The sequence below is a fragment of the Mercenaria mercenaria genome, chromosome 8, assembly GCF_021730395.1.
Source record: "Mercenaria mercenaria strain notata chromosome 8, MADL_Memer_1, whole genome shotgun sequence".
Lineage (NCBI taxonomy): Eukaryota > Metazoa > Mollusca > Bivalvia > Venerida > Veneridae > Mercenaria > Mercenaria mercenaria.
The window spans coordinates 6919449-6947268 of NC_069368.1; the positions used below are offsets into that span (position 1 = coordinate 6919449).

At 35.8% G+C, this 27820-nt stretch overlaps 1 protein-coding gene across 1 annotated transcript in view; it reads left to right on the plus strand.

The window, feature by feature from the left end:
• The first annotated feature begins 945 nt into the window (after window positions 1–945).
• The window catches only part of LOC123565528 (kelch-like protein diablo), a 42882-nt gene continuing 16007 nt past the window's right edge, over window positions 946–27820 (plus strand). Inside the window, exons 1-3 of the mRNA XM_053549309.1 lie at window positions 946–1929; window positions 5537–5705; window positions 16054–16236. Of these exons, the coding sequence (XP_053405284.1) occupies window positions 1027–1929; window positions 5537–5705; window positions 16054–16236 (1255 nt within the window). The 5' untranslated portion in view covers window positions 946–1026. The remainder of the gene's footprint in view (window positions 1930–5536; window positions 5706–16053; window positions 16237–27820) is intronic.

A 27820-nucleotide genomic window follows, 5' to 3' on the forward strand; every position in this document is an offset into this window, starting at 1 on the left:
TAACAACCAGGCTAAAGGAGCATTCTGTGTCTTGCACTAACCCCTCTAAAATGGGTTACCAGTGGCGATTGTAAATAAGTTTGTACACGTAAGTACGTACGGTTGAATCTGAATATAGAGCTGCATTAATAAAAAGCGCCTTCTTCTAGTTTACGCATTATACATGTGCCGCCTTACGGACAGAAGGAATTTTCCGGCATGGGATAAAATGACTATAACTGATTCGTAAAATGTAATACTAATAAAGAAGTATAAAGGAGGACTGTTGTGATGTAAATATGTTTGCTATGTTTGCATCGCAGTTCAACCAGGTTACATTTCTTCCTGCCTTTCAGTTAAGAAATAAACTATGAAACGCAGTGGTCCGTCAGTCTGTTCAGTTGTATCATGAATCTAGTGTTTCAATTAAATTCAAACAATGCAACATTATGTTACGGAAAGGTGCAGTGGAAATCTGAAAATATACCCGTTAAGAATTCATGCCGAGCTGTGTTTCCTTTAATTTTGGCGGTCGGCACTGCGATATTTTAACTAAAATGTTTGTTCATCAGCATTGCTCCCCCAAAGCCTCTACTCACCCACACACACCGTCTAAACTAACATATTTAGGCTAACATAAAAATGAAACACAAAAGTAAACAGCTCCGGCTTCCCATAGATGGTTGGGGTGTCTAAAGTAAGATAATATAAGATAAGATAAGGCAGGGGCAGGGGCAGGGCAGGGAAAGGTTTATTTTAAGTCGGCAAGACATATAACAATACAACATAAGCTCTGACTGAGCTTTTTAACCGACTAGATGTTGTTTCATAACTGCCTTTGAAGACAGGATTTTGCTTTTAAAGATGATACACTTCAAGGTTAAATGAAAGCTAACGAAGATTATTTAACGTCATGACGTTTAGTATACAGCAAAATTGTGGACGTCAGCATTTTACGTTGTTGTTATGTGATCAACGTCAAACAAAATTACCGTATCACTGGAACAAAGGCATCCAAGAAAATGGATGTAACATAGTCTTTTGATTATGAATCATAAACAAAAGCATTTATCAAGCAAGAACGTAGAAGGATACCGAATAGATTTTATACGAAGAAAATGTCTGCAGAACTCTTTCAAAGGAAACGAAAAAGGATACAAACCACTCCAAAAACTCCCGGAAACTATTCACACTGGCATGGAGGTTTTGTGGCGACAGAATTTTTTATGTGACGTTGAATTATATTCTAACGACAGACGGCGCTTCAGAGCTCACAAGCTCGTGCTTTCAACATGCTGTGATTATTTTTATGATATTTTTATTGAAAGTCAAAATTCTGCATCAACTGAATACTCCATGATTGAGTTAGATTATATTTCTGGCAGTGTTCTTGAAATTTTGTTGGAAGCAATGTATACAGGACGATTAAAAGTAGAAGCGGGCAATGTTGACGACATTTTGTCGTCTGCTATCGCTATTGGAATGTATTCTGTAATAGACGCGTGTGAAGAGTTCCTGTTGGAGCATGCCTCAAAAGACAACTGTTTGCAGTTGCTTGGCACCGCATCAAAATACAACCTCAATCGTCTTACGGATGTGGCGTTAGAAATTGCTGCGCAAAATTTCCAGACTGTCTCAAAACAAAAGACTATATTCCGTAATTTGCCAGTAGAACATTTAGTATCAATACTTAAAAGGAATGATCTTGACATTGACAACGAATTACAGGCATTTCATCGCGTGCGTTCCTGGATTGAAGAAAACAAGTCCTGTCGTCTGCAACATGCGGCTGAACTGTTGGCAACCATTCGTCTGCCATTACTGAACCCAGCAGAAGTAATCGATAAAGTTGAATGTTATGAGTATTTGATGGAAGTAGCAGCGTGTCAGAAGATGGTGAAAGAATGCCTACACTACCATCTCATGCCGGCTAGACAGTGCTTATTGCAGGTAATTATAATGCATATAAAAATATGAAAATAACACAAAATGCCTTCATGCTATGAAAAGCCATTAGTCATCTTTCAGACAATTTATTAATTCAAGAGCTGCATGGAAATCTATATGAATCATAAACATATTTATCTACAATAAAACATATAGTTCACGCGTTCAGAAAATGAATGCGTGTGAATCCGAAGCTGTTCATTCAGTTTTAGCTATTTAGCTAAACAAAAGAAATAATATACAATATATAATCGTAAATCATGTATTATTTTGATGTAATAGATACTGACTGGAATGGAGGTATGCACCGATATGCTAACCTGAGCCCGTGCAATGCTCGAATACCTAGCCGCCGGAAGCGGTGGAGCTCAGGTTAGTATGGCGATGCATACTATCATTTACCGATGGTTATAATTAGTATAGAAGTCGTAACTTGACCGCGATGGTTGACCTTAGGCTGATTATTCATATCGATTATTTCATTAGTATGAATAAGGGGTGCATAGGGTATCCATGTATTTTATATGCAGTAAGTTTGTATACAATGCACTCCTTTTCAATAATAGGTTGTGCCTCATTATGTATTATAATACAAAGGTCAACCATCGGGGTCAAGTTGCGTCCACTTATACGCACTCGGACTAGTAGATCACGTGAGGGAGCTGTTTCGTAAATCAAAAATATTCATATAATCACACGAAATCTATAAGTATAAACCTATAAGAATATCCCCCGGAACTTTGATGGATATTTCTTTTTAAAATAATGTTAGTAGTGAAATATAAATCTAAATTTGTAAGATCTTGATCATATCGAGGATTTAAATTACAACTGGAATTTATTTACTTAAGGAAAATACGTAATATATTTCTCATGTCGAAGTATCTCATTTTGAGCAAAGCAGTTGTAGATGTATAGGATAACATATATTTTCCTTTGTCCTGCACTGGTAATTCATTATAATACAGACTCATATTGACCAAATTGATTGAGATGTGAAATAACTTAACGTAGTTTATGTTGTGCGGTATTCTCTTTTTGCCCTACGTAGGGTGCGCATTCGCGAAATTTTACTTTCGTTGCTTACGAACGCGCCAGGTGTAAATTCATCTATAGGTTACACTATACCAATTCAGTACCTTCTTTATTTCACTATAAACGATGCAATCTTAATATCTCATTTTCAGTACTTTAGAGCATTTCAATGATATGAAAACCATATATGGTCATTTAGTATGTCATTTCTTCTTATCAAAAATAGAAAAATATTGACATATTATGATATATTTAAGAAAAATAATCTGTCCTGAAAAAACATCACCCTCTGAAAATGCTCCCATGAAAATGCCCCCGTTTAGCAATTACGCGTATGTAGACACTTTTCGCAAAGAATAAAACTATATATATATATAATACCTGGAAAATCACAATGAAAATGGACTAGATCTTTTCTCAATACAATAACCAATGAAACTAAGCAAAAAATATAACTGCCACATCCTCATATCACTCATTATACCAGATTTCATCAACAGCAGGGAACTACATTTTGAACAAATTCACTGTAACACTGAGTAGTCACTTCCTGTTTGGTGTAATCAGGCCTATACGAGTACTTGATATTACAAGAAATATGGAAAGTCCTTTATCAAGATGAAACACCAACATTAACATTTTGCTCCTTCATACAAAGCCAAAAGAATTAAGGAAAATTGTTATGTGGTAGAGTTCAACTGAATAGGCATAAATAAGGTATAATTGTCAGGCTACCTACGTAAAACAATGACGTTTTGTGGGAGTTATGTAAAGCTAAACACTGATTAAGATAGAAGATTTACGAAGGCATTTGTAACAGAAATAAATTAAATATTTATAACAAATGTCAACAACATGATAGCATACACGGATTAGGGGATTAAAGCAACTGTAGGCCTATTTAGTCAAGTCAGAAAAGAAACCAGTAAGTAACACACAACATTGCCTCAGAATGACAAACGGTTTCACTGTGACTATAGTATTTATAGTATACTACGTACAGCCTCTTAAAGTTCATCACTGCTATTATATTGTTTTAACTGTATATAAAATATGTGTTATACTGATTAGAAGAAAAAAAATGGACATACATTCATCGTTAGTGAATTGGTCAGATGTAATTTTCGTCCTGAATTAACATTCAGCATTTGTAACAAAAATGATTTCCAAGTGTTTTAGAAACGTGTTATGTATATACAATCAAACCTGCGCTAAAGATAACCTCCGTATAAAGGCCACTATTGTATAACCTGTTTATAAAGGTCGCCATTTTATGTTCTCGATTTACCATAAAGGCTAAGACTGAACAGAGAGATCACTTGGCAACAAAGAAAACGTTTGTAATTTTCTAAAAGTGGATTTTACAGACGGACAGAGGCGTACCAAATTGATGCCCGCGAATCGAGCAGGACTGAAACAGGTGCTAATCGGACCAAATCCGTGTACATGGCGAAATCGCGGTATACAAACGAGCCCAACAAATATAATTTTCATACTATCAGTTATTTTTCTAATAAGTATAGTAGTGACACAATCGAAGTAGCTAGACGTTCTGTGCATTTTTTTAAAAAAAGGCCAAATAAATATCATAACATCACCACTTCTGCGGTCATTTAAAACATGGAACAGTTTTGGACATATCAAGATGTATTTGAGGAAAATAAAGTGATATTAATATGAATGTTTGCCAGGACATATATTTTAATTGCACGATTAAGTGACAAGTTATATATTTGTAAATAATTAAACATCTCCTTCCTTTCAATGTTTCGTGAACGCAGATTTCATAGATAAATTTCATATAATAATCAAATAAAGATTTGAGGTTGGCAAATGAAACGGTTGATTTTTATGCCCCCGGGCATATAGCGACTGAACCGTTTGTCCGTTTGTCCGTCTGTCCGTACGAACCAGATTGCCTACAGCCTACATTGATAAACCGATTTAATTCATACTCACACTCAACAATCCTTATAGCAAGTCCTACAAACTGACTTATATATAAATGACCATGGCTCTCATATGACCTTCACCTTCAAACTTAAAACTTTAATAAACAACATTTTTGGTCCTATAATCCACATAAATGACCGAATTTAGTCCATACTTACACTCAATAAACCTTGTGGCAAGACCTACAAACTGACTTATATGCAGATGACCTTGACCTTAATATGATTTTCACCTGTAAACTTAAAAACTAAAAAAAACCCAACATCTTATGTCATACACTCGATAGCATGATACGCAGCTCCTTGTTTAGCATTGCTTTAATTAGGTATTTTGAATTTGATTTTGCGGTTGGATTTAGAGTCATACGTCACAAATTAAGGTACAAAGAAACAAGATATTCAGCATGGGTCAGTTTTGCTGTTTTGTGTTTATGTAGAGTAGCATGCATATCATATTTTCAAGTCAGATTACTTTATATGCTGAATTTAATATGTCAGAAAATGAATTTCTGTGATTACAGAGTAAAACACAAAGATACTAATATAGTGAATATGTTAGATTTTATAATAATCCACATACATGTCTCTAGATATATGTCATGTACTCTCTTTTCACAATTTAGTCTCCAAGAACAGTTCCAAGACTGAAGGCGAACGCATGTTTGGTGACTATTGGGGGCGCCCCAAGACTGGAGACTGAGCCGTTATGTGATGACGTCATGAGGTTCAATTCCGACACTAACCAATGGGAGCTAGCCACCAAATTACCAGCTCCGAGACAACATCATGGAGGTAAGTTCTAATATCTATAAAATGAAAAGACCTGATAGGAAATAAACTGATCACTACAAAATCAAATGTAAGCCTACGCCTTTATGTCACAAGTAGTCCAAATATAGGCCATTTTCCACCTTCCTTCCCTCGTGCCCTTTCTCAGTAGCATCCTGTTTTCCTTTACTGCGACTAATCCACACATTTTAGACGAAAAGTAATTATTCTCAAAAATCTATAAAATGTGTGTACTCTGAAAGTGACTTGTGGTACAAATTAACTTATTAGATTTTTGCAAGATATTATTTTCTTGCGAGATATTCTTTTCTGGCGTTTCCGGTGATTTACCCATGCCGTCCAAACCCGTCCAACCCCCCCCCCCCCCCCCCCCCCCCTATGCCGGATGACTCTCGTGCTGTTAATGACAACTAGCGATTCATAAATATTGTTTATGTAAAATACGAAAAAATCAAGTACCTTGATTTCTATCCGTTCCTTATAGTATATTTCTCGATTCAATAACGTTATTTTATGGTAAGAACATACCGTTACGCTACAAACGATAAAACTAAAGTGGATCTTTGTTATTTTGTGTCACTGAAACGTCATGACGTCATTTCTGATAGAGGGAATTACATTCATGAGTGTCTTTTTCTTTTCACATTGAATTTATTAAACGAGTTGAATAAAATACAGTACAACCTCTCCAGAGCGGCCCTCTCTTAAGCAAAAACCTCTCTATAACAACATCATCAAAATTTCCCTAAGCTGAAATCTTTTATCAAATTTACCTCTCCAGAGCAACGACCTCTACATAATGGTCAACATTTGTATCTCCCAAAGGGAATTGCTCTACAGAGGTTGCGCTGTAATAAAATACGAGGCTCTTCCGAGCATTTTATCAATTTTATTCAACGAGTTTATAAATTCAGTGTGGAAAGTCACAAATGTAATATTCTTTTTATCACATGTTAGTTTTTCCTGTTGAAACAGAAACATGTAAAATCTACTTTCTGTAACTATTATAAACAAGTCAATTTGACCAACGTTTCCTATCTTGTAAATGTGATAAACTCTACTATAAGAAAGAGTGCTATATTGAAAGTATTTCTATTTGATTATTTATTTATTATTTGTAAAATACGGTATTCAAGAAAAATAATATGTGAAAATAAAAAAGCTTATATGTATACATTATGCAAGAAAAAATATCAGTCATGTGTTTACGCATCGGATAGAAATATTCGTCCCGAGGGACAAGCCTCGTTACCGCCCAATGCGCAGGTGGCCGAGATATTGACAAACATGAGACAGATATCATTAATAAATAACCAAACATACTGTGCATAAGGTAGTATACCGTTGCTTTCGGAAAAAAAAAGATCAGAAAATATACAGTTCTTGCATTTTTACCAATATCTAACTTTTATTTTCACCCATTTTATCATTTTTCAGTGTCATTATATACATTCCATGTCAAAACTGGTAGAAATGAACATGTTGAAACTCGTTATCTGATGTAGAAATAACCTCGGACAATGGAAAATAATAAAATAACCAAAATCCCGTTGTAAACAATAATCGAACTTATGCAAATGTTATTTTATTCATACTTTTTAAAGTATTTTAGGATGAGTCACTCGCATTTTGAAATATTTTGACCTTAGCGGGGTCAGATTCCAGAAACTCGTGTCGGCATATTTTTTTCGCATGTCACTTCCAAAAATGCATTTAAAAGCAATTTTTTCTCCTAATAACAAAAAATACGAGTTACTTTATGCAATTTATCTATCAGTTTGGGTTTTGCAACTTTTTAAATAGCATTTGATGATTGCATAATTTGATTTTGTTGTAATTTTGACATTTTACTATGTCTGCCTCATGTAGTGACGGAAACTTATTGATCTAGTGCTATCCGCCTGTCTGTCAGTCTGTCTATATGTCACAAAGTTTGTCCAAGCAACTCCTTCGACACCACTAGTCGGATTTACACCAAACTTCACAAGAATGATCATTGCCAAGCCTTATTGTGCATATCGTCGGCATTTTCTGGTTCAGTATTTTTCAGAGGAGTAATGTCCCTTGATTCATCAGTTTTTATGATTTTTGGCCACTTTTCCTATATTATTAGGTGGATTTTAATCAGACCTTACAGGAGTGATCAGTGTCAAGCCTCATTGTACATATTGCCGGCATGTTCAGATTCATGATTTTCAATAGAGTTATGGCTCTTGATTTGTCATATTTACCTCGTCCGCACAACAACCAAATTTCTTAAAAGTGGTTACTGCCAAGTGTAATTGTGCATATCGTTGGCATGCTCCGGTTCGGTGATTTTAAGCAGAGTTATGGCCCATAATTTGTAAAGTTTTATGATGCTTTGGCCACTTCTCTAATAATATATAATATGGTGCCAAACCTCATTATGCATAACTATCAGCACGATCCGGTTCAATGACTTTCAGCAAAGATGTGGTCCTTGTATCAGAGTTTGCACTCCTTGTTGTATATCATTAGGCTGAATGTCACCAAACCCTACAAGTGATTTGTGCGAAACTTAATTGTGCATATCATCGTGATATTCTGTTTTAATGATTTTCAGTCATGACCTTTTATATGTCATATTCTTTGATTCTTCTACTTCCCCTATACCACTGGTTGGAATTCGACCAAATTTCACACGAGTTTCCACTGCCAGATTTTGTTAGAATGTTCTGGTTCAGTGTTTTCCCTGGAGTTATGACCGTTACTTTGTGGAATTTTACAATATCTACCTATTAATTGGTGTGGAAAATATGTTTTTCGTGAAGAAGAATCTATAGTTAACAATGGATTGTTTTGAATATGAATAGAGTTTAATAAGTGCCAGTTAAGAAATCAAATACATATTTGCTGCTTTAGAAGATTTCGAGTGGTTTCGTACAAGCTTATATTTTGGCCACTGTGACAGGAAAGGCCGTACCGGCGACAGTAACCATCAGAACAAATCAACACCCTTTACAATATTTACAAATTTATTTACATAAGATGATTATTAACAATGAATAGATATGAAAAGAAAAAAAAACTGATTATAAGAAAGAAAAAAAAAAAGTTCAGTATCTCTAGATACAAAAGTTCTTATAGTCCGTTCTAATCTGACGTGACACAGGTCTTTAATTTAATTGTGAACTTTAAGTAGCACAAACAAAACATAGCTTCTAAATTCAGTCCCTTTAAACCGTGAATACGTTGATTCCGTATTGGCTCCCTATGGTGGTAGGTGATTGCATCCCTGAGCTGACTTCAGAGGATAACAAAAATCATCGTCTTTGCGGTTTACGGCACAACCATGGGACGAAAGCTCTGCGCTGGGAATATCACATCCAGGCGAGTGAAGACAAGTGAACCTCGGGCATTGTACTTCCGGGTTGTGACATCACCAGGAAAAATCGTCTGGCGGAAGAAGCTAAAATATATAACATATGGTAAGCACCATAGCAAAACAAAAAGTCAGGGCATAAAACTGCTCCTTTGGGTACACCATACCTCCGTAGGCTCCCATAAATAATACGTGCTACTTATACAAAACATATGTGCTACTAAGTTCAAACGTCACATGATTAAAATACGTCACTTATTACTTCCATTATTACAAAGATTACTTACTTAAAAGACTAAAGTTAAAGTATGAAAAAGATATGAAAAGTATATGATGAAACATTATAGATACGGACATGATAAACTGCAGCTATTATTTACAACTACAAATTAACAAAATTCAATGTAAATCAAACGTTATATCATAGTTGGCATCCATATAATATCTAATGCCGTACACTACAACGGACATTAATTAGATGTGCTATAGACTGGCACACAATTACAAATTACAATAATATATTACATACACAGTACTAGACTTGCCATATAGATTTATACATAACAATGCAATGCAGTAATGGCGTTCCATAATTAACAAAAATGTTTGACATAAGTTTTTGAAACAAAGTACTTTATAAATATCATGTTACAAATTTCAGTACAAATTTAACATCTTACATAAATGAAACATTTTAGATTCCTCTTTCTAAATAATTTACAAAAGTCTGAAAAATTTAATAAATTATCCTAACATACCGAAACTAGCTAAAATCATGTGCCGAAAAGTAAATGTTACAGAATTCTGTAGAATGAACAAAAATTTACCAAATAAAAATCGTAATGCAAAAATCATACAAAAATCTAACAAATAAATTTCTTACCTCGATCGAGCATAAATTTCTAGCAAGAAAATAATTCAGACATAGATTCGTCTATAAAGTCGTAAGGTGGTGTGCGCAAGGCATATCTAGTCCAGTCTATTTAAAGGATAATGTCCCGCCAAATACTAAATTTCATAGGATTCACGGCTAAGCCGTGGACTCTTACTATTTCTATTTTCACGGGATTCACGATATAGCCGGGGAATCTAACTACTTTGGCGCGAATTTAAATTGACAATTTGAGGCCCATTATAGTGGTTTTGGGGATAAAAACATAAATTACTGAAGTTTATAAAATATCAACTTTCTTATTACTGAACAGAATTTAATGAAATTTACATGGAAATTTAGGTTATGGAATACAGAAAAACATGAGAGGTATTTAGTGCGTGAAATCTGACATTTACCTCAATAACTCAAAAATTTACAAAAAGATGATGCAATACCTGCATTTACACTACAGATAAAATAAGGCCCGTATGTCAATTTGTGACAGCCACTATGCTTCATAATTATTTTGTCCAAAACGTGGAGGACAGGATCGTTTTCTTCGCATGTTTTCCAACACAGAGTTTATCTCATACTTAAGACTGTGCCTTGCGATATATCTAAATTTAATGTCTAGAAAAGCCTGTCTTCAAAAACTATAAGCAAAGTTTAACCTTTTCATGGAACGGATTTTATTCTTTGGATATCACCTTCCAACACATTGACAGCATACCAATTAGTTCACCGAGATTCAGCGAGATTTTACGTGATTTACTCCATGACGTCTTAATCTACACAGTAAAGCAACGTTCGTGATTCCAGTTTCTATTTATGTCTATGCAACAATTGTTTAAGTGTTATGGCCTTTACTCACGCGAAATAATTAAGGCTTTGATGAATTGGATAACTCAAAAGATCTTTCATTTAATCGCTCCCGTCCGATGCTATCTCTAGATTTTCGTCATTGATATATGCAGCGAGAGGGAGCGTTTCAAAAGGACTCATGTTGCAAATGGTTTATGGTCAATTACGTACAATTATGAAATGGTTAATGAATCCTGGACAATTATCATTTAGCTAAAAATAAGTACGACTCTCCCTACCTTGCATGTCATTTGAACCTCTATTCTGTAACATGACAAGAAATACTAACAAATTAATTAATCAATTGTATTAAACACGTCTGTTACAACGCAAAACTTTGTTCTCTTTTTCGATGAACTTTCTTTTATTTACGATCCATGTTCATTTAGACTTTGCGCCCACTCTTTCTGGAAAATGCTTTTATGTCATTGTTTGATCTATCAAGTTCGTAACAGGGGTTTTCGTACAGTTTGCAAATTCCATAGATTCGAAGGTCGCTCTATCGCCAAGATTAATTCGCCTACGCACAGTTTAACGTGTACATTCGATGCGTGCTTACACTCCAGAACAAAGATCTTTGTGAATTTTACAGGTATCTCAAATAAAGTAGTTCTGACCAGAAATACCTGTTTCCCTGTGTAATCTTCAGGCATATGGAAATGTGTTAAAAAATCTTCTCTCGAAATTTTACAAAATGAGAGTTGTAACAGGTTGAGATATTCTGAAACGGTTATTGCTACAGTATGTAAATTAGAAACATTAGACATGTTCCAAATTCTTCTGGGCTTTATTTCTTGTTATCCAAACAAATTTCATTAAATGTATACTTTTTAACTTTGAGCACCTCAAAATGGTAGCAACGCATTTTGGTAGTCACAACCAAAATTCGGCCGAGTTTACAAAAATGTAGTACCAACATGCGTTGGATATGTACACATCCAACGCATAACGGTATTAATAATAATCTCATGATTTGCAAAAAGAATATTTTGTGACGAGTGGACAATATTATTTCAAAGAGAGTCATGATGGAACTTAGTCGCTCACCCGACCTTGACCTTTTGACCTTGAAAATATAACCATTGGAACACACGTGAGAGAGGTCCATGAAACTTTGACATACATCGAGAGATATTGAAGGAACTTGGCACAACTGTTCACCACAATTATTTGATGCGTCATTCGCATGACCTTGGGACACCGATCAGGTTTCACAAACGCCCATAAGTAAGTATAGACTGAGATTAAAATACAGGACATTTACGAGAAATGTCACATAAGACGAGTTGTTTATACTTTAAAAGTATATGCAAGACAGACATGCAACCTTTATCCACCAAAAATCTTTAGAACATTTCAATGTTGTTTAACATAGTGAAATACAATTAAATGATCCAACCCGGTAGTGAATTTAATTCCGAGGGTTACCGATTAATTTATTCACCGAGAATTACCGAGGTTGGTCAAGTAAATATCAGGCACTCGTATTTTTGTATACCGGACATGACTTTCTCGTACTTTCACCTGGTGCTGGAAAAACTTTTCTTACACCCAGGGGTGTAGGATTGCCGTTGGGCTGAATGCACAAATGTACATTCCTAAATTGTTACATGTTTTAAAGTTGAGGTTTAGTGGCATATTTTGTTAAGTGTCTCACGGTCCATTACTCGACTAAATGTTGGTACCTTGGAAACATGAACCTTATTATTATAACTGAATATTCAGAATAAATACTTTATGCGACTTGAAACGAGAACCATATATCACATTAGGACCTCCATAGAGTTTTGTAGCTCAACTATGTTTTTTCCAAAGAGAAGAACTGTTGTCACCCTTTTGGTGGCGTCGGTGCCAGCGTCCAAGTTGGCGTCCGTTTATAGATTTACATCTTAACAGTTTAATCAGAAACAACTTGACCAAATGCTTTCAAACTCGACACAAGTCTGCCACATGAAATTTTACCATTTATGTTTATGTGGAATGTTTTAAAACATATCTAGGTGGTGGACCCACGTGCCATCCTCACATTTATACTTCGTTTTACAGAATTCAACATTTTCGTGCTCTGAAAATCTCATTGGAATATCCCTTCGACAACACTAGCACATTAAAACAACAAAACAATACAGTGTTATTGCATAGGAAGCGTCGTTTGAGACCCCTTTCACACGCTCAGGAATCTACATTTTGGTTGTTTTTATACAAAAACTTTATCTTGGGAGCCCTCTCCCACCATTTTTATAAGAGACATTCCCTCCTTTGTGCGTAATGTAAAAATGAGCGCAGCCCCTGATGTAGAAAAAACTACCAAAAAAGGCTCCATTCCATGATCCTTAACACATCATATGTAACCTTGCAACGCATATTGTCGCTACCAAAACTCGGCCGAATTTTGGTAGTGACTACCAAAATGCGTTGCTACCATTTTGAGGTGTAACAAAGGCACATAATTATTACAGTTGTAATTCTTGTATGTAAGAAAAGTCATGCGTCGATAAATATTTTATTTTACTGTCACTTGTCTTTTGAACTTTCAATCATTGGTTGACACTTTTTTTGGAAATACACTTCAGAGCGTCTCTTAGACTTGCAGAAGAGTTTGTTTTTCTCTCATCTTTTTGTGCGAGTTTCACTTTCTTTTGAATTAGTTTTGCTACAGAAAAGCATCGCACTGACAGAAATAATTGAAGTGCGTCCTCTATATATGATAAGTCATCATGCACTGAAAAGAGTTTATTTCATAGTGTTTCACCTTATGTTTTAATACTGAATACAGGCCGTAGAGGGGCAGGAATATGTACGGTCATATTAAAGGTGACACAGACCATTTGTGGCAGGATTTTGCGTTGCAAGATAACAGATAGACGTAAATACAAACATATAAGGACCTGAAACATAAAGTAATCGATAAATTGTATTATCCAGTAATATAGTCTAAATATCTATCCATAAAAACCGTGAATAATACAACACAGTTTATATAAAACAAATATGTTCTATTTTAAAAGTAAAAGAAGGCAGCATGCAGTTTGATAAACATTTGTTCTTGTTGAGAGGGAATAAAGAACATACCCAATTTAGAGACTTTTAGTTTTCAAGACAAAAATATTTAAAGGGTATGTCTAATTTTATGACTGACAACATTTTTGACTAGGAATAACTTGATTCTTTTTTTCCGGTTAACCTTGTCGAACATAGGCAAATATCTTAGTTTTATCGTCATACACTCTGAATAATCAGCCTCTTACAGACGATAACCACGACCTTTCAGAGAATACGGCAATAAGACGGCATACACTTATTTGTGGAATGGAATGAGATACTTATTCCATTCCATTCCATTTCACTATCTCCTTCCATTCCATTCCATTCCAAAATATACTGATTTGTTTACATCTTTAGGTCATATCTCATTGCCATTTGTAACAGATTGACAAACCAAAGTTCAACTTTAGGTAGAATTGGTTCATTAAACTGTTGCACAATCTCAAGGGATATCTCTTGCAGAAATTTATCTCACAGTTATTGTCTTATTGTTATATTTGAAATTATTCAGATGGCTATATTATTGTTGTTTTGCCAGAAATAACAAGGTCATTAGATTCTTTTTTGGGTCTGATTTTATTTGATTAGGGGGGGGGGGGGGGGATGGGGGTGGAATAGGGATCGAGTGATATCAGAATGGATTATTTGTTTTGCTTTGAAACATTAAAAAATAGGGCCAAGTTATTTATTCTGATGTTCATTTGGAGCGCTGGTCCCTCCTGGCGGGGGGGGGGGGGGGGGGGGTTCAATTCCTAATCCGGGTCGGAGCATTTCCCATGGCATTTAGTCAGGGAGTTTCTTCACCCCCTACCTCTGTTCCAATAAGGGAAATTGTTACTTCGTATAGGAAATTGTGCACCAAGTGCTGGTAAACTGCGGTAGCTTGCCCAGAAACGGTATGTCACTAAACTAATCGTATTGATATGAATGAAAAAAAGTTGAATCAGGGCGTTAAACTCCAAAACACAAACCACAACTCATTTCGATCCAAAGCCAGACATTTTTATTCAATTTGAACTTATACAGAGTACTGTGTAGGTGAGGACACGGAAAATAGTATGACAAGATTAGATCCCACAGCTTCAGACTACTTGTCAAGACTGCATCATACTCTAAGTACGCTAGTTTGCCCTTGACATGCATGATTCCAATTAAATATTCTGGGACATTACCAAAATGAATGGAATGGAATGAGATACTGGAATGGAATGGAATGGAATAAGTATCTCATTATATTCCACAAATAAGTGTATGCCCAATAAGACACACACACAAAAATAAACGAATTGCATCCGTGGACTGTTAATCAACCTGTGAATTTTCTGTCTCAGTAACAGCATGTATTGCATTAACTCAATGTACTTTTATAATAATCCGTTTTTTTCCTCACACAGCTGCAAACATTGAGTTTTTTTTTCTGTGCGAAATGACGAAAGCATTTACATATTGCGCCAGTAAACTGCTAATATAATAATCGCCAATTAGTAATCGTGAGGCAATATTTGATCCTTTGAAGTCATTGTTTATTTTGTATCATATAAATTTGAAAGTTGTTTGATAACTATATCTCAATAGCTTTGCCTTTTTCACGTTTTCTTTTGTTTGAAAAAATATCATATAAATATGGTGCTTGTTTGTGCCATACTTACTTTCTCCCCGCGACTCCGCCACGCGAAAACCCGAGATTTAAGAAGTTTTTGAATTCCGGGAACGCGTAGCAAAGGTCACTATCATCAATGTTGTAAGGTATCGGGGCGAAAAATCGAGATTCCAGAGTTTAAATGGAGGTCGCTGAGCAAAAACTCGTAAAAGCAGCGTCATTACGTCTTTAAATCTTTACTTTATCTCGACGCTGATATGCGTGCTATCGTCCAACGACTGCTCAGTTTAGCGATTTTTTGTTCTGCCCCGCCATTTAAAACTCCTAAATCGCAGGTGTCGCAGAGCGAAATAACAAAAAATGACACAACTTAGCCACCATATATAAACGATCGAATCGTTTAATTACTCCTTACTTTTTTTTTATTTGGTCAGATACCATCTCCCAGTACCCTTTTTCCATTTGCTGTCATTAGCATAAATTGTGTAGAATATGAATACAAAATACATTTAGGAATTAGTTTGGTTAATATAGTATTGTTTTTTATATTTTCCCCAAATTTTCCTGTAACAGTAAAAGTCAATTGTGTTGTACCTTATATCCTTATGTATTTTATTTTCATGTGCAGTTGCAGTACTGAACGGGTTCCTGTATGTAGCCGGAGGAGAGGAGGTCAACGGTGCCGTAGCGCCTTCGAAAACTATGTTCAGGTTTGATCCCCGGAACGGCACCTGGATGGAGACAGCTCACATGTCCACTCCACGACAGAGTTTTCAACTTGGGGTTTTGAACAGTGCTATTTACGCCGTTGGTGAGTGTTTACAAACTATGCACAATTTGAACATTTGCACTGACAAGTTGCTTCTACGAAGTAAATTGATATTTTGCCAAATGCACGTTGTTACACAACATTTGGCAAGAAACGTTGTTTATGTAATGTCTTTAATAATTTCTCTCATATCAGAAAAGTGTTTATATGTATACGGAAGTTTGATAAAAAAGTTTGATAAAAAAAGTGATAAAATTGTCTAGGAAGACCGCATGTGGCTATGATATTGCTAGGCAACCCGTCAACAACATAGTATCCACTAGTAAACCGGTCTATTAAATGAATTAGGAACCCCCTTATGTACAAGTTACATAACTAATCCATGCAGCAATGACATTTAATATTTCTAATTATTTGTTTGCATTTATGTATAAATGATACACAACAGAAACATAAAATGAGGCTGAAGGAGCTTTATAATGTTTCAGCAAACATATCTTGGTGTTTTGCTTGGACGCACAAACAAAGATTTATCAATGCATATCAAAGATCCATAAGGCTTTAAATTTTATGTCAAAAACAGATGAAACAGATCCCAAAATAGATTATATGCATAATTTATTATAAGGACAGAAAGGCACTATTTCAATACTGCACGTAAACATTTACAATTAGAAATTTAATGCATTCTGCGAGTACAGAACTTCTGTTGGAGTTTAAGATCCATTTACGAATGTACCTAATTACAATGTAGATATAAAATACATTTGTCTGTGTAAAGCATGTGGAGGTCAAAGGCATGCTTTAAAAAGCTCAATTCATGCTTTAAATGGCCCAATGTGTTTTACATACAGACGGTAAATTAAAGCAAATACTTATATGCCGTTTATAATTATTTTATTTCCTCTTTTTCAGACATTGATTTATTCGATCCAAATTTTTTATGTTGCATAGTTTTAAAGTAATAGATAGCTGGAACAACAAAACTGTCAACAAACGGCAGATATGTTCCCTTGTCGTATCAAATTGCACTAACTTGCTTTCCATGAAGTGACGTATACAATGTAGGGATAATACACGTTTTTTGTGTATTAACGTTTGCAGAAGCCCGCGGGATTGTTTGTGACCGAGACCGAAGGTCGAGGTCACAAACATATCCCAAGGGCTTCTGCAGGCGTTAATACACAAAACAAACGTGTATTGTCGCTATTCTTGCATAAAAACATTACACGACGACTAAATGCATTGTTTTCATATGTGATGACTTGACGATTCCGGTACATTTTTTATTTACCATTCTTGTTGTTCTTGGAAACGGTAACATGTTTTAAATATCCATAACCGGGGCACACATAACAACAACACTACTAAAAGCGTGATTTGAAGGTTTTTGAGCATCTTATTTTTATTTTTAGTTATTACAAACGTTACATTACACATAATTTTGCATATAACTTAAAAATCTGATAAACAGGAACACAATTATTTTAAGAGTAACAACTTTACATTCGAATTATTTTGAGTACGAACAAACAGAGTACGGATGAGTACGAAGCTAGTGACTAGTTTTCGAGGTTTATTATATGAATTCTGCGAACAATCAGGTAAAAACAAACCGACTGATACTAACAAAAATCATTAATATAATACCTAAAAACGGACAATAGCACAAGTAACACGCGATACTTATTTACTCACAGTTATTTACAATAACTGAACAGACGCTTTGTAAAGGGAGTAAACTCTAAGAGAAGCTAGTGCGTACATAGATGAGGGCAGTACGTTTGGGGTTGGAAACTGATACAGCTAAACATACTATGGATCACATTGTGTCTATAATGCTACAAGAAGAGGTTATTATGGAAGAAACAAGATGCAGATGCCAAATATCAGTCTGCGCAGAAATACATACATACGTCCCTGGCAAAGCATTTCAAAAATTAAAATCATGTATTAACAGCACGTGAATTGCCTTGTTTGCACACGATTTTTCTCCCGTTTATACATGGGCGGATCCAGTGAAAAAAGTAATTTTTATGCAAGAATATACAATCGAGCCTGGTCAATTCTGGAATTTTCCTCGTTTAAAACCGTTCATGGGAATTGTTTTGCATCAGCTGTATATATGCGCATTTGGACGATTTATAAATGTATGTCATCGGTGATTTGAATTCTCATGTAAATAAAATGTGATATAGACGATTTAACTTGTGTAATGTGGATTGCCTTCCATTTAGTCAAATCTTGGTGTATAATAATACCAAGTTTCACACAGGAAATAGAAAATGTTGATATTTAACAATATTACATTTCACAAACATGAAATTAAAATAATAGTGGGTTTCAGTTAATACAGTTATACCCCGGTGTTCTCAGAATTGTTTGCGAAGAAATGGTTAATTCAATTCGACTTCTCCTGAATGGACATATCAACACCTGCACACCCAGTAGCTTCTTACCAAAATATCACACATTTTTGTTTGCTTATTCAGAAATGACACATGTCTTCAAACAAAGGTATAAACACCACCTTTCTCAGTCTCTTAATTCTCTCTTTCTGATGACTTCCAAAAACACATCGCTTCTTATTTGTTTGTTTGTTTGCTTTTTTTCGAAGAAATGATATGATTCTAATTTGATCTTGATATTCTCTTGGAACGCATTAAGAGCGATCGTCTTTAAATTTCGTAAAATTAAACTCCTAAAGCAGCAATAAGAATATTATCATCTTAGTGTAACATTAAGACACTCGCACTCTCTCTCTCTCTCTCATATCCTAGCATATATTCAGAACAAAATACCAATTGGCTGCATTAATGTTCGAACAATACAATTACTTTTATATCGAGGGCATAATTTTATTCATTTGACAAGCTATCTATAACAACCATTGCATGAGAAAATCAATAATATAATGTTATTAATCAAGCAATTTCATATTGGCCTTGTTATTTGTCCAAGGGTTGTCGTATTGGCCCGAGACCATAGGCCAAGGCCAATACGACTGCCCGAGGACAAATAACTAGGCCAATATGAAATCGCTTGATTAATGATAATATTATTATTCAACTTTCAACTGTTGGCGGTAACAGTATAAGAACTCTGTGAGTTACCTTATGACAGCTATGCCCGTTCAGGTGAAAAATCTTGGCAAGTTGTTTAGACGTATTTTAGAAATCATGATCATTTTCACCAGTAAAACAGAATGAGTTGTATGTATGTACTTGAGAATAATTTTAAGAGATATTTTTAATGCGACAAAATCAAGAGTAATTAGAACTTACCTTATTTTTTTGGAATTCCTATTTATTTACTTTAGGGAGTATCTTATCATTTGAACTGTGATTAAACTGCTTTAAAAGTCATTTCCTTTTAGGCTGCAAGCAACGAGACACAAAATTATACACATATGTGTTGATCAAGATAAAACAACCAACCAAGCACATATTATATAGTCCCATGCCTCGTTTAATTCTTATCCGAAATTGTTTGCAGTTCACAACTGACACTCTTGGTCACCAATTTATTCATCCACTTTCCAGCACTTGATTTTTGTTTGTTTGTTTGTTTTGGATTTAACGCCGTTTTTCAACAGTATTTCAGTCATGTAACGGCGGGCAGTTAACCTAACCAGTGTTCCTGGATTCTGTACCAGTACAAACCTGTTCTCCGCAAGTAACTGCCAACTTCCCCACATGAGTCATAGGTGGAGGACTAATGATATCAGACACAATGTCGTTTATCAAATAGTCACGGAGAACATACGCCCTGCCCGAGGATCGAACTCGCGACCCCGAGATCCGTAGACCAACGCTCTTACCTATTGAGCTAAGCGGGCGGGCTCTTCCAGCACTTGAATCGCTATTTATCATTGCACAAATAGTCAACACTATCAAAATGTCTGTTAAAGATAAGTCTCATCCTTTTAATTAATCTGAGTTTCCATATTTTCTTATTATTTTCCTTGATCTTGATTTCGAAGCCTTCCGGCCGCAATAACTCATCGTTGTCGTCTCGATCTCCGGTAAATATGTCTTACAATGTAAATGTCTCTCAGGTAGTGTTTTGAAATTAAACTTTTACATTTAAGCATTTATATGGAGTCCGGTTGTGTTATCGGCCAGAACTGATTTAACAAACCTCTTTGACCTATCAATATATTGGGTAAGTTCGTCTAAAATAACGGGTCTTATGTCTTTCCATGGGTCGTTTTCTCCTGGACTAAGTAACAATTTGAGATCCAGATTACATGTACCAGTTCTGAGATGCAAATTTGTTTTCATTATCTCTCTGTGATTCTCAATAATTGGGCATTCCAGAAGGTAATGTTCTACTGATTCTGGGTCACCACATTCACAATGAGGGTTACTGTCCAGTCCAACCTTGTGTCTATGCTTTTTAAATTGCAGTGGCCATTCTGTAATTTGTATAAGAATTCTTTGATTTGTACTTGTGGTGTAATCCATTTGCTTCAGTTTTACTTTTGGCTTCAAGTTATACAATGGCTTTCCCTTTCCTGATGTATCCCATCGTTTTTGCCACAACATTGCAATTGTTTCCTTGGCTGCCTTCTTTACACCCCGTTGAGTGATGGGTTCTTGTGACTCTCCTTTCATTTCTTCAGCCTGTAGTGCAGCTTCCTTAGCTAGTCTGTCTGCTATTTCATTTCCAGCAATTGCGGCATGCCCTGGTGACCAATCAGGTTTTATAGTGGTTCCACCCTTTTCAGTTGCTTTCCAGATACTTTTAACTTCTTGAACAGCCTTAATATGTAACTTGTTTTCCCATCCTAATGTCAAAATCCCAGTTACTGTCTGACTGTCTGAAAATATGTGTAATGAAGGTATTCTGTATTTTGTTTGCTCCTTTACAATGAATTCTAATGGGATCTTGATAGCTATAAGCTCACCAAGGAGAATTGAAGCCATTTTAGAAACTGGCTGCTTTAATTCCATCCGTTCACCACTTGGTAAAAAAACACAAGATCCTGCACCACATGGACCAGGATTTCCTCTGCATGATCCGTCAGTAAAAGCTATAGCAGCATCTGGGTTTATGTCATGTAATTGCTGGTTGATGGCTTGTCTAGCTTGTATTTGTTGTTCAGCTGTTCTGTTCTTTGATGAACCTAGGTTGTTCCAGTATGTTGGACGGCGTCTACTTGGTTGGAGGAATTCTAAGTAGGACAGCTCAGGCTCTATGCTTCTGGTATTAGTTTCAGTGAGATTCCATTTCAGATACTTGCATTAACATTTTTCCTACGGGTGTTGATGAAATGACATTGACCTTTTCCTCTTCTCTACATTTATCTAGATATTGTTTCAAAGGGTGGTTTAAGCCTTTTGCCAACTGTCAGAATTTCTGACAGGAAACACTTGCATTTTACACACTACCGAATAAGCGAAAGTACCGTTGTAATCTCTGAAGACGTACACCCCGCTCAGTCATACTCGGTTATTAAATGAACATGTTGGATGATTTTTTTTTTGTCAAAATGTGAAAAAAAATGTAATCTATAACTCTGATGTAAAACAAAATGTCGTCATTTAAAAATCTAACGGAAGTGGCTTCTCCGTATTGGCCCTCTCTTTTGAACCAATCAAAATGCTTGAATTCGTATTGGCCCCGTTTTTCTCGTATTGGCCCTGTTTTTCTCATATTGGCTCAGTTACGTTTTGTATTAGCTCTGTCTGTTTCATATGATGCTTGCAATTGATCTAATACAGTGTGTAATATTGTAAAGTTGAATAATAATAAAAATTATTTGAATTCCATGAATTGAATGCGCATCGACATGTTGGTGGCACTGAGCAACACACGATCCGACCACTAAACCAATTGTTTGACGGTCGTTAATTGTAACATCGACTATAAAAATCACACTTTCCATCAAACTCCGTAAAAGTAAAAAATATATAATCGCCTCGGGGAACAGCTGCGAAAAATAATCCAATATGAGGTCGTACATTATAGATACCATTTTAAGAGACGCAGCGGTCCAGTGGTAACATTGGATAGCTACGAAACCAGGGATCATGAGTTTGATCCACGGTTTCACCAACTAAAAAGTATGGCTGACTTACATCTTTTTCAGGGAAGCTTCTTGAATATGAGTGTCTTTTGTATCTTGCTCTATGCTCCCACTGAAAGTAGCCCATATGGATATACGGTTGCGGTTATAAGAATGCGTCAGAATACAAATATTGTGAAAATTGGGAAATTTGTTGATTACGTTTTGTAATTAACTGCCCGATACAACCCGTAATGGCGTTCGTCAAAGTCGGCATAATTACGTATTCTTGCATAAAAACTACTTTTTTCACTGGATCCGCCCATGTATTAACGGGAGAAAAATCGTGTGCAAACAAGGCAATTGACGTGCTGTTAATACCCGATTTTTATTTTTGAAATGCTTTCCCAGGGACGTACATGTATTTCTGCGCAGATTGACATCTGGTATCTGCGTCTTGTTTCTTTCATAAAAACCTCTTCTTGTAGCATAAAAGATGCAAGCTAAACCATAGAATGTTTTGCTGTATCAGCTACCAACGCCAAATGCGCTGCCCCCAACAATGCTCACCTTTTAGAGCTCGGCGTCGTTTCAGTTTTTGTAGATAACCGTGAATATTTAAGAATCGCATGTAACTTGTACGATTGTTTGTTTTTAGGAATCATATTTATGATTTTGGTAAGTATCAATCGGTATGTCTTTATCTAATTTCTGGAAGAATTTATATAAACAGCTTGAAAGTTTGACATTACGTTCGTACTCATCCGTACTCCAAATGTGTCCGTACTCAAAAAAACTCGGGTGTAAAGTTATTATTCTTGAAATTGGACCCCTGTTTACCAAAATTAATGTTGAAGTTATATGAATAATTTTTGGTAATTTCATGTTTGTAATAACAAGAGATGAAAAAATCGTGTAAAAATCTTCAATATGTGCTTTTAGTAATGTTGTTGATATTTGGGCCCTGGTTATGGATATTTAAAACATGTTTACCGTTTCCAAGAACAACCGAATGATAATCAAAAATGTACCGGAATCGTAAACTCATCACATATGAAAACAATGCATTTAGTCGTCGTGTAATGTTTTTTATGCAAGAATAGCGACAATACACGTTTGTTTTGTGTATTAATGTCTGCAGAAGCTCTTCGGTCTCGGTCACAAACAATCCCACGGGCTTCTGCAGACGTTAAATCACAAAAAAAAAACGTGTATTATCCCTACATTCTCTGTATGCGATTTCGGCATTTTCCGGCATTTTCCGGCATTCTCCAGCTGGTTTAACTACATAAGCAGCCGAAGAATAACGAAACAGCATTGGGAGAATTTCGAAGTCGAGTGTAAAGTGACGAAAGTCATAACGGGTTTTAACAGAGCTGCATTTAAGCCGATGGTGTGTGGTGGTGCGCATTTCAATACCTGTAATTCATGATCAGACTCAAGTAAACGGAGATAGTTTCAAAACAACGGAACCAAACTGCCATCCTCGGTACGTCTATTGTCAATATAATCAGATGAAAGATTATTTTATTTCTGTTATTAATATACCAAAATGTACCAGTATTTTTATCTGAAGATATCAATTTGAATTTGCTGTTTTCAATAAATACATAATTTGTAATAATATCTAGTCCAGAAATGCAAATTTTTGTGAAAACGTCTTGCTCTAAGCATGCAGCACGAATATTTTGCATTTCGCAATCTATAAACCTTTGCTCGAAAGTTCAGCTGATCTTGAAATAGAACCTGTGTAAAATGAAACGGAACTTGATATTATTATGTTGCTCACACCCTATGAACGACTGTACTCCCCCTTTTCCTGTTGCGACCGATCAAAACTATAATCTGACCGCTAAAATTTGGAAAAACCTATATTAACAGATTGATTAATGTGCTTTGTTGGTGTGTGTATTTATATTTCATTGGAAGCTGAACATGATTTGTTTCTTTATATAATGTGTTAGTCTGATAACAGATAAAATTATAGCAAAAAAAACTCGATTGATCACTGATTTTGTCCAGAAATTGCACATTGTTGGCGTCAAAAGTACATATTTTCTTGCCTGAATAATGATCTACATGTAAAACCGACCGTTTCTTGGATAAAGAAACAATGCTAGTTTGGTAAAATTAAATAAAATCATTGCTAAAACCTCCAATTTATTTATAACCGTCAATGCAAGACGATTTGGTGTGATGTCCTGACTGTATGCGTGTTTGCTTGCAGTACTGTAAAAAAGTTTGCGATTTTTGTAAAAAAGACTGTATGCCTGTTAGCAACTGACTTATTTATTGAATATCGGCGTTTCCCTTGCTCCTGTCATATTTCTACATAATTATAACCCACAAACGAAGATTGAAGGAGAGGGAGTCACCAGTCTGTCTGTCCGGTCTGTTTGTATGTGTGTCCTCATAAATTTGGTCCTGCAATTACTTGAATACTATTACACCTACCTCTCTCATAATGCCCGTCCTCTTCTTTTTCTTTTCTCTTTAAAGTCGAGGTCACAAAAGAGGTCAAAGGTAAAAAAAAAGGTAAAAGTTTCGTGTCCGTGCCGTAACTCCTTTATGCATTAAGGGATTCTGAAATAACTTGGCACAAATGTTCACCATCATGAGACGATGTGTCGCGCACATGACACAGTTCCCTAGCTCCAAGGTCAAGGTCAAATTTCAAAAATAGGGTAGGTTCATTTTTCGTGTCCGGGCTATAACGTCTTTATGCATGAGGGGATTCTGAAATAACTTGTTAAAATATTTGCCATCATGAGTCGATGTGTAGCGCATAAGACACAAGGACACGTCTTATCAAAATAGTAAATAGGTCAAATCTGTGATATCTGTTTTCTTGGAAGTAGACACATTATACAGAAAACATGCTTTCTGCCCGTAGGCCTATACATAGAATCTTGAACACATGAAATTGGTAACGTGTTTTGTTACTGGTATCAACAAGTGTTCAGACAAAATTTTGGTTGAAGATACGATAAGATGTTTGATAAGACTGGCCCCAGTTGGTCCCTTGCTCCAAGGGCAAGACCACAAAATAAAAATATAGGGTTGATTTTTCGTGTCCGTACCGTAACTTATGTTACTTGAATTCACGCATCTGTATATACAATTATTGTTTCCATACCTCATGTTTTTATTTCGATGTAAATGAGATGTGAAACCAAAATTTGTAGTCCTGTTTGGCGTCATATAACCTATACCGTGTTGGAGCGCCGAAAAACCCAAATCAATCAATCATGTACATAGCAATCTTTAAAAAAATGATTGCCATTATGAATGGGTCCAGGGCGGCGGAAGCAGGGGTATAATGTAGCGACCGTTAGGCGGCAGCTCTAGCTTCTAGTCAGATAGAAAAACGGTTTATAGGCGTGCTTTTCCTACGTTTATTACACATAATGAATGGAGAATGCGCGGTATTCTAGAGGCTATATACCAGTGAAACATTTCCAATATGGTTCTAGTGTAAATTCGCCACAGTTTAGATCCATTTACTATACTTTCTAAAATTTTAACCCATTGAAACCCATATAATTATCATCGCAAACAACACTTAATAAGTTGTCAAAATATGAAATTAGAAGATTTTGCGGATGGACAGACAGACAGACACACGGACAGACGAACGTGGGTAAACCTATAGTCCCCTCCTGTCTCACCTCATCTACTTTTTGAAGTCGGCAGGAAACATTTCTTCGCTTGACTTCCATAGGGAATCGACAGAAGGCAATTTCTTGCGTGACATACTAGGGACGCTGTGTATACTTTCGGTTTCTAATTCTGTATTTTATGAGAGTATATGTCTGTAAAACCAACACGGAATACTTACATGAAGCATTCAGTTGCATTATATAATTTGGTAGTCACAGACCTCCACCCCCAATCCACCAATGGATTAGTACATGCATAGCACAAGGGGTTAAAAGACATTATATACATGAAGACTGATCGATAGAGACACTTCAGTATGTATTTTTATTTCATTTATGCCCTTTAAGGACGTAAGTCGCATACATAACTCGCAAAATGGAAGACAGTGTCAGTCGCAAATAAGAGTTCAGATCAAATGTCAAAATTGGCAAGTTGGCATACAGTGAATGATATTTTTACCGTCTAGATAAAAAGTAATTTCTGTTAAAGATGAACAGCTATGCAACATCTTTTTTAAATATATTTATGGAGTATGCATGCTTATTTTAAAAAAAACATGGATTGCAAATCGATTTGACATGTTATTCACCAGTTTCGTGACTTGGTCGAGTGAATTTCTGTACAATGAGTGTGATCAGTCAGCATTTTGTAAACATTACTTGTCCGTTTCATCTGTTATATCTCTACATGCACATATTTATGTTCAACTTATCGTAAAATTTAAATACACACACCATGTAATGCAAAATAATTAATCTGAAGACGATTTCTTAACTCGGCCTGCTAGTTGTTTGTTTTGATCGGTCGCAACAGGAAAAGGGCAGTACAGTCGTTTATAGGGTGTGTTGCTGGGCTGCATTGTTAACATTTCCTCTACATTAAATCTAAGGGTATTAATACAAAGCTACGGTTGTAGAATTTCCCTTTTCCTTCTGACGTTTTGGTAGCATATCTTCTGACCGCCTTGTGCGTGCAAAAAACGTCTTTAGAACTAGATATTATGATCGTGTAAAATAGTTTCTTTACTTTAGATGTTTTTTTTTGTTTGTTACTTTCAATATGTATCAGAAAACAGACCACTTTTCACACACTCTCAATAACATTTCAAGGAATTTATAAAATGTGCCATAGTAGCCCAAAATGTTGACAAAATTAGTTTTATAGTTATTTAAACTGTCCTTTCGTCACTTGTGTTTTTACATAGGAATTAATTATATTGCTTTTTATAAATAAACACATAATAGGTAAGGAACAAACGGACACAGTAAGGGACCCCGTGGCCAAGTGGTTAAGGTCCCTGGCTTCAAATTACTTGTCCTTAATCAATGTGGGTTCAAGCCTCACTTGGGCATAGAATTCCTCATGTGAGGAACCATCCAGGTGGCTTACGGAAGGTCGGTGGTTCTACCCAGGTGCCCACCCGTGGTGAAATAGTGCAAGGAGGGGCACCTGGAGTCTTCCTCCACCATCAAAGCTGGAAAGTCGCCATATGACCTATAATTGTGCCGGTGCGACGTTAAACCCAACAAAACAAACAAAGGAACACTACAGAGAACCACCTTGGAATAGTCGGTTGGAAAACCACAATTAGACACTTTAACCACAGCCATGTTCCTATATTACACGACAGTGTAATTGAAATTTCTCCTTGCCAGGTGAATCCTTTACACAGACAGCGTGTCAAATAAGGAAGCAGTTGAACAGGCAGATTGCATGTCGTGTTTACCTTGGTTTACTGTATGAGTAATGCGACATTAACTGCTGTGACGATATTTAGAAAGAACAAGTACATGACAGTCAATTTCCAGAAAAATACGCTGGCAAATTGGAATCTTTCCAACATGGCACCCATAAATTAGTTATTGTTTAACAATGACATCACGAGCGCCTGAAGAGTGTTGTTTGTCTATTGTTAAAGGACTTTTAGACTGCTACCAGTAAAATGTATTAGTTCAT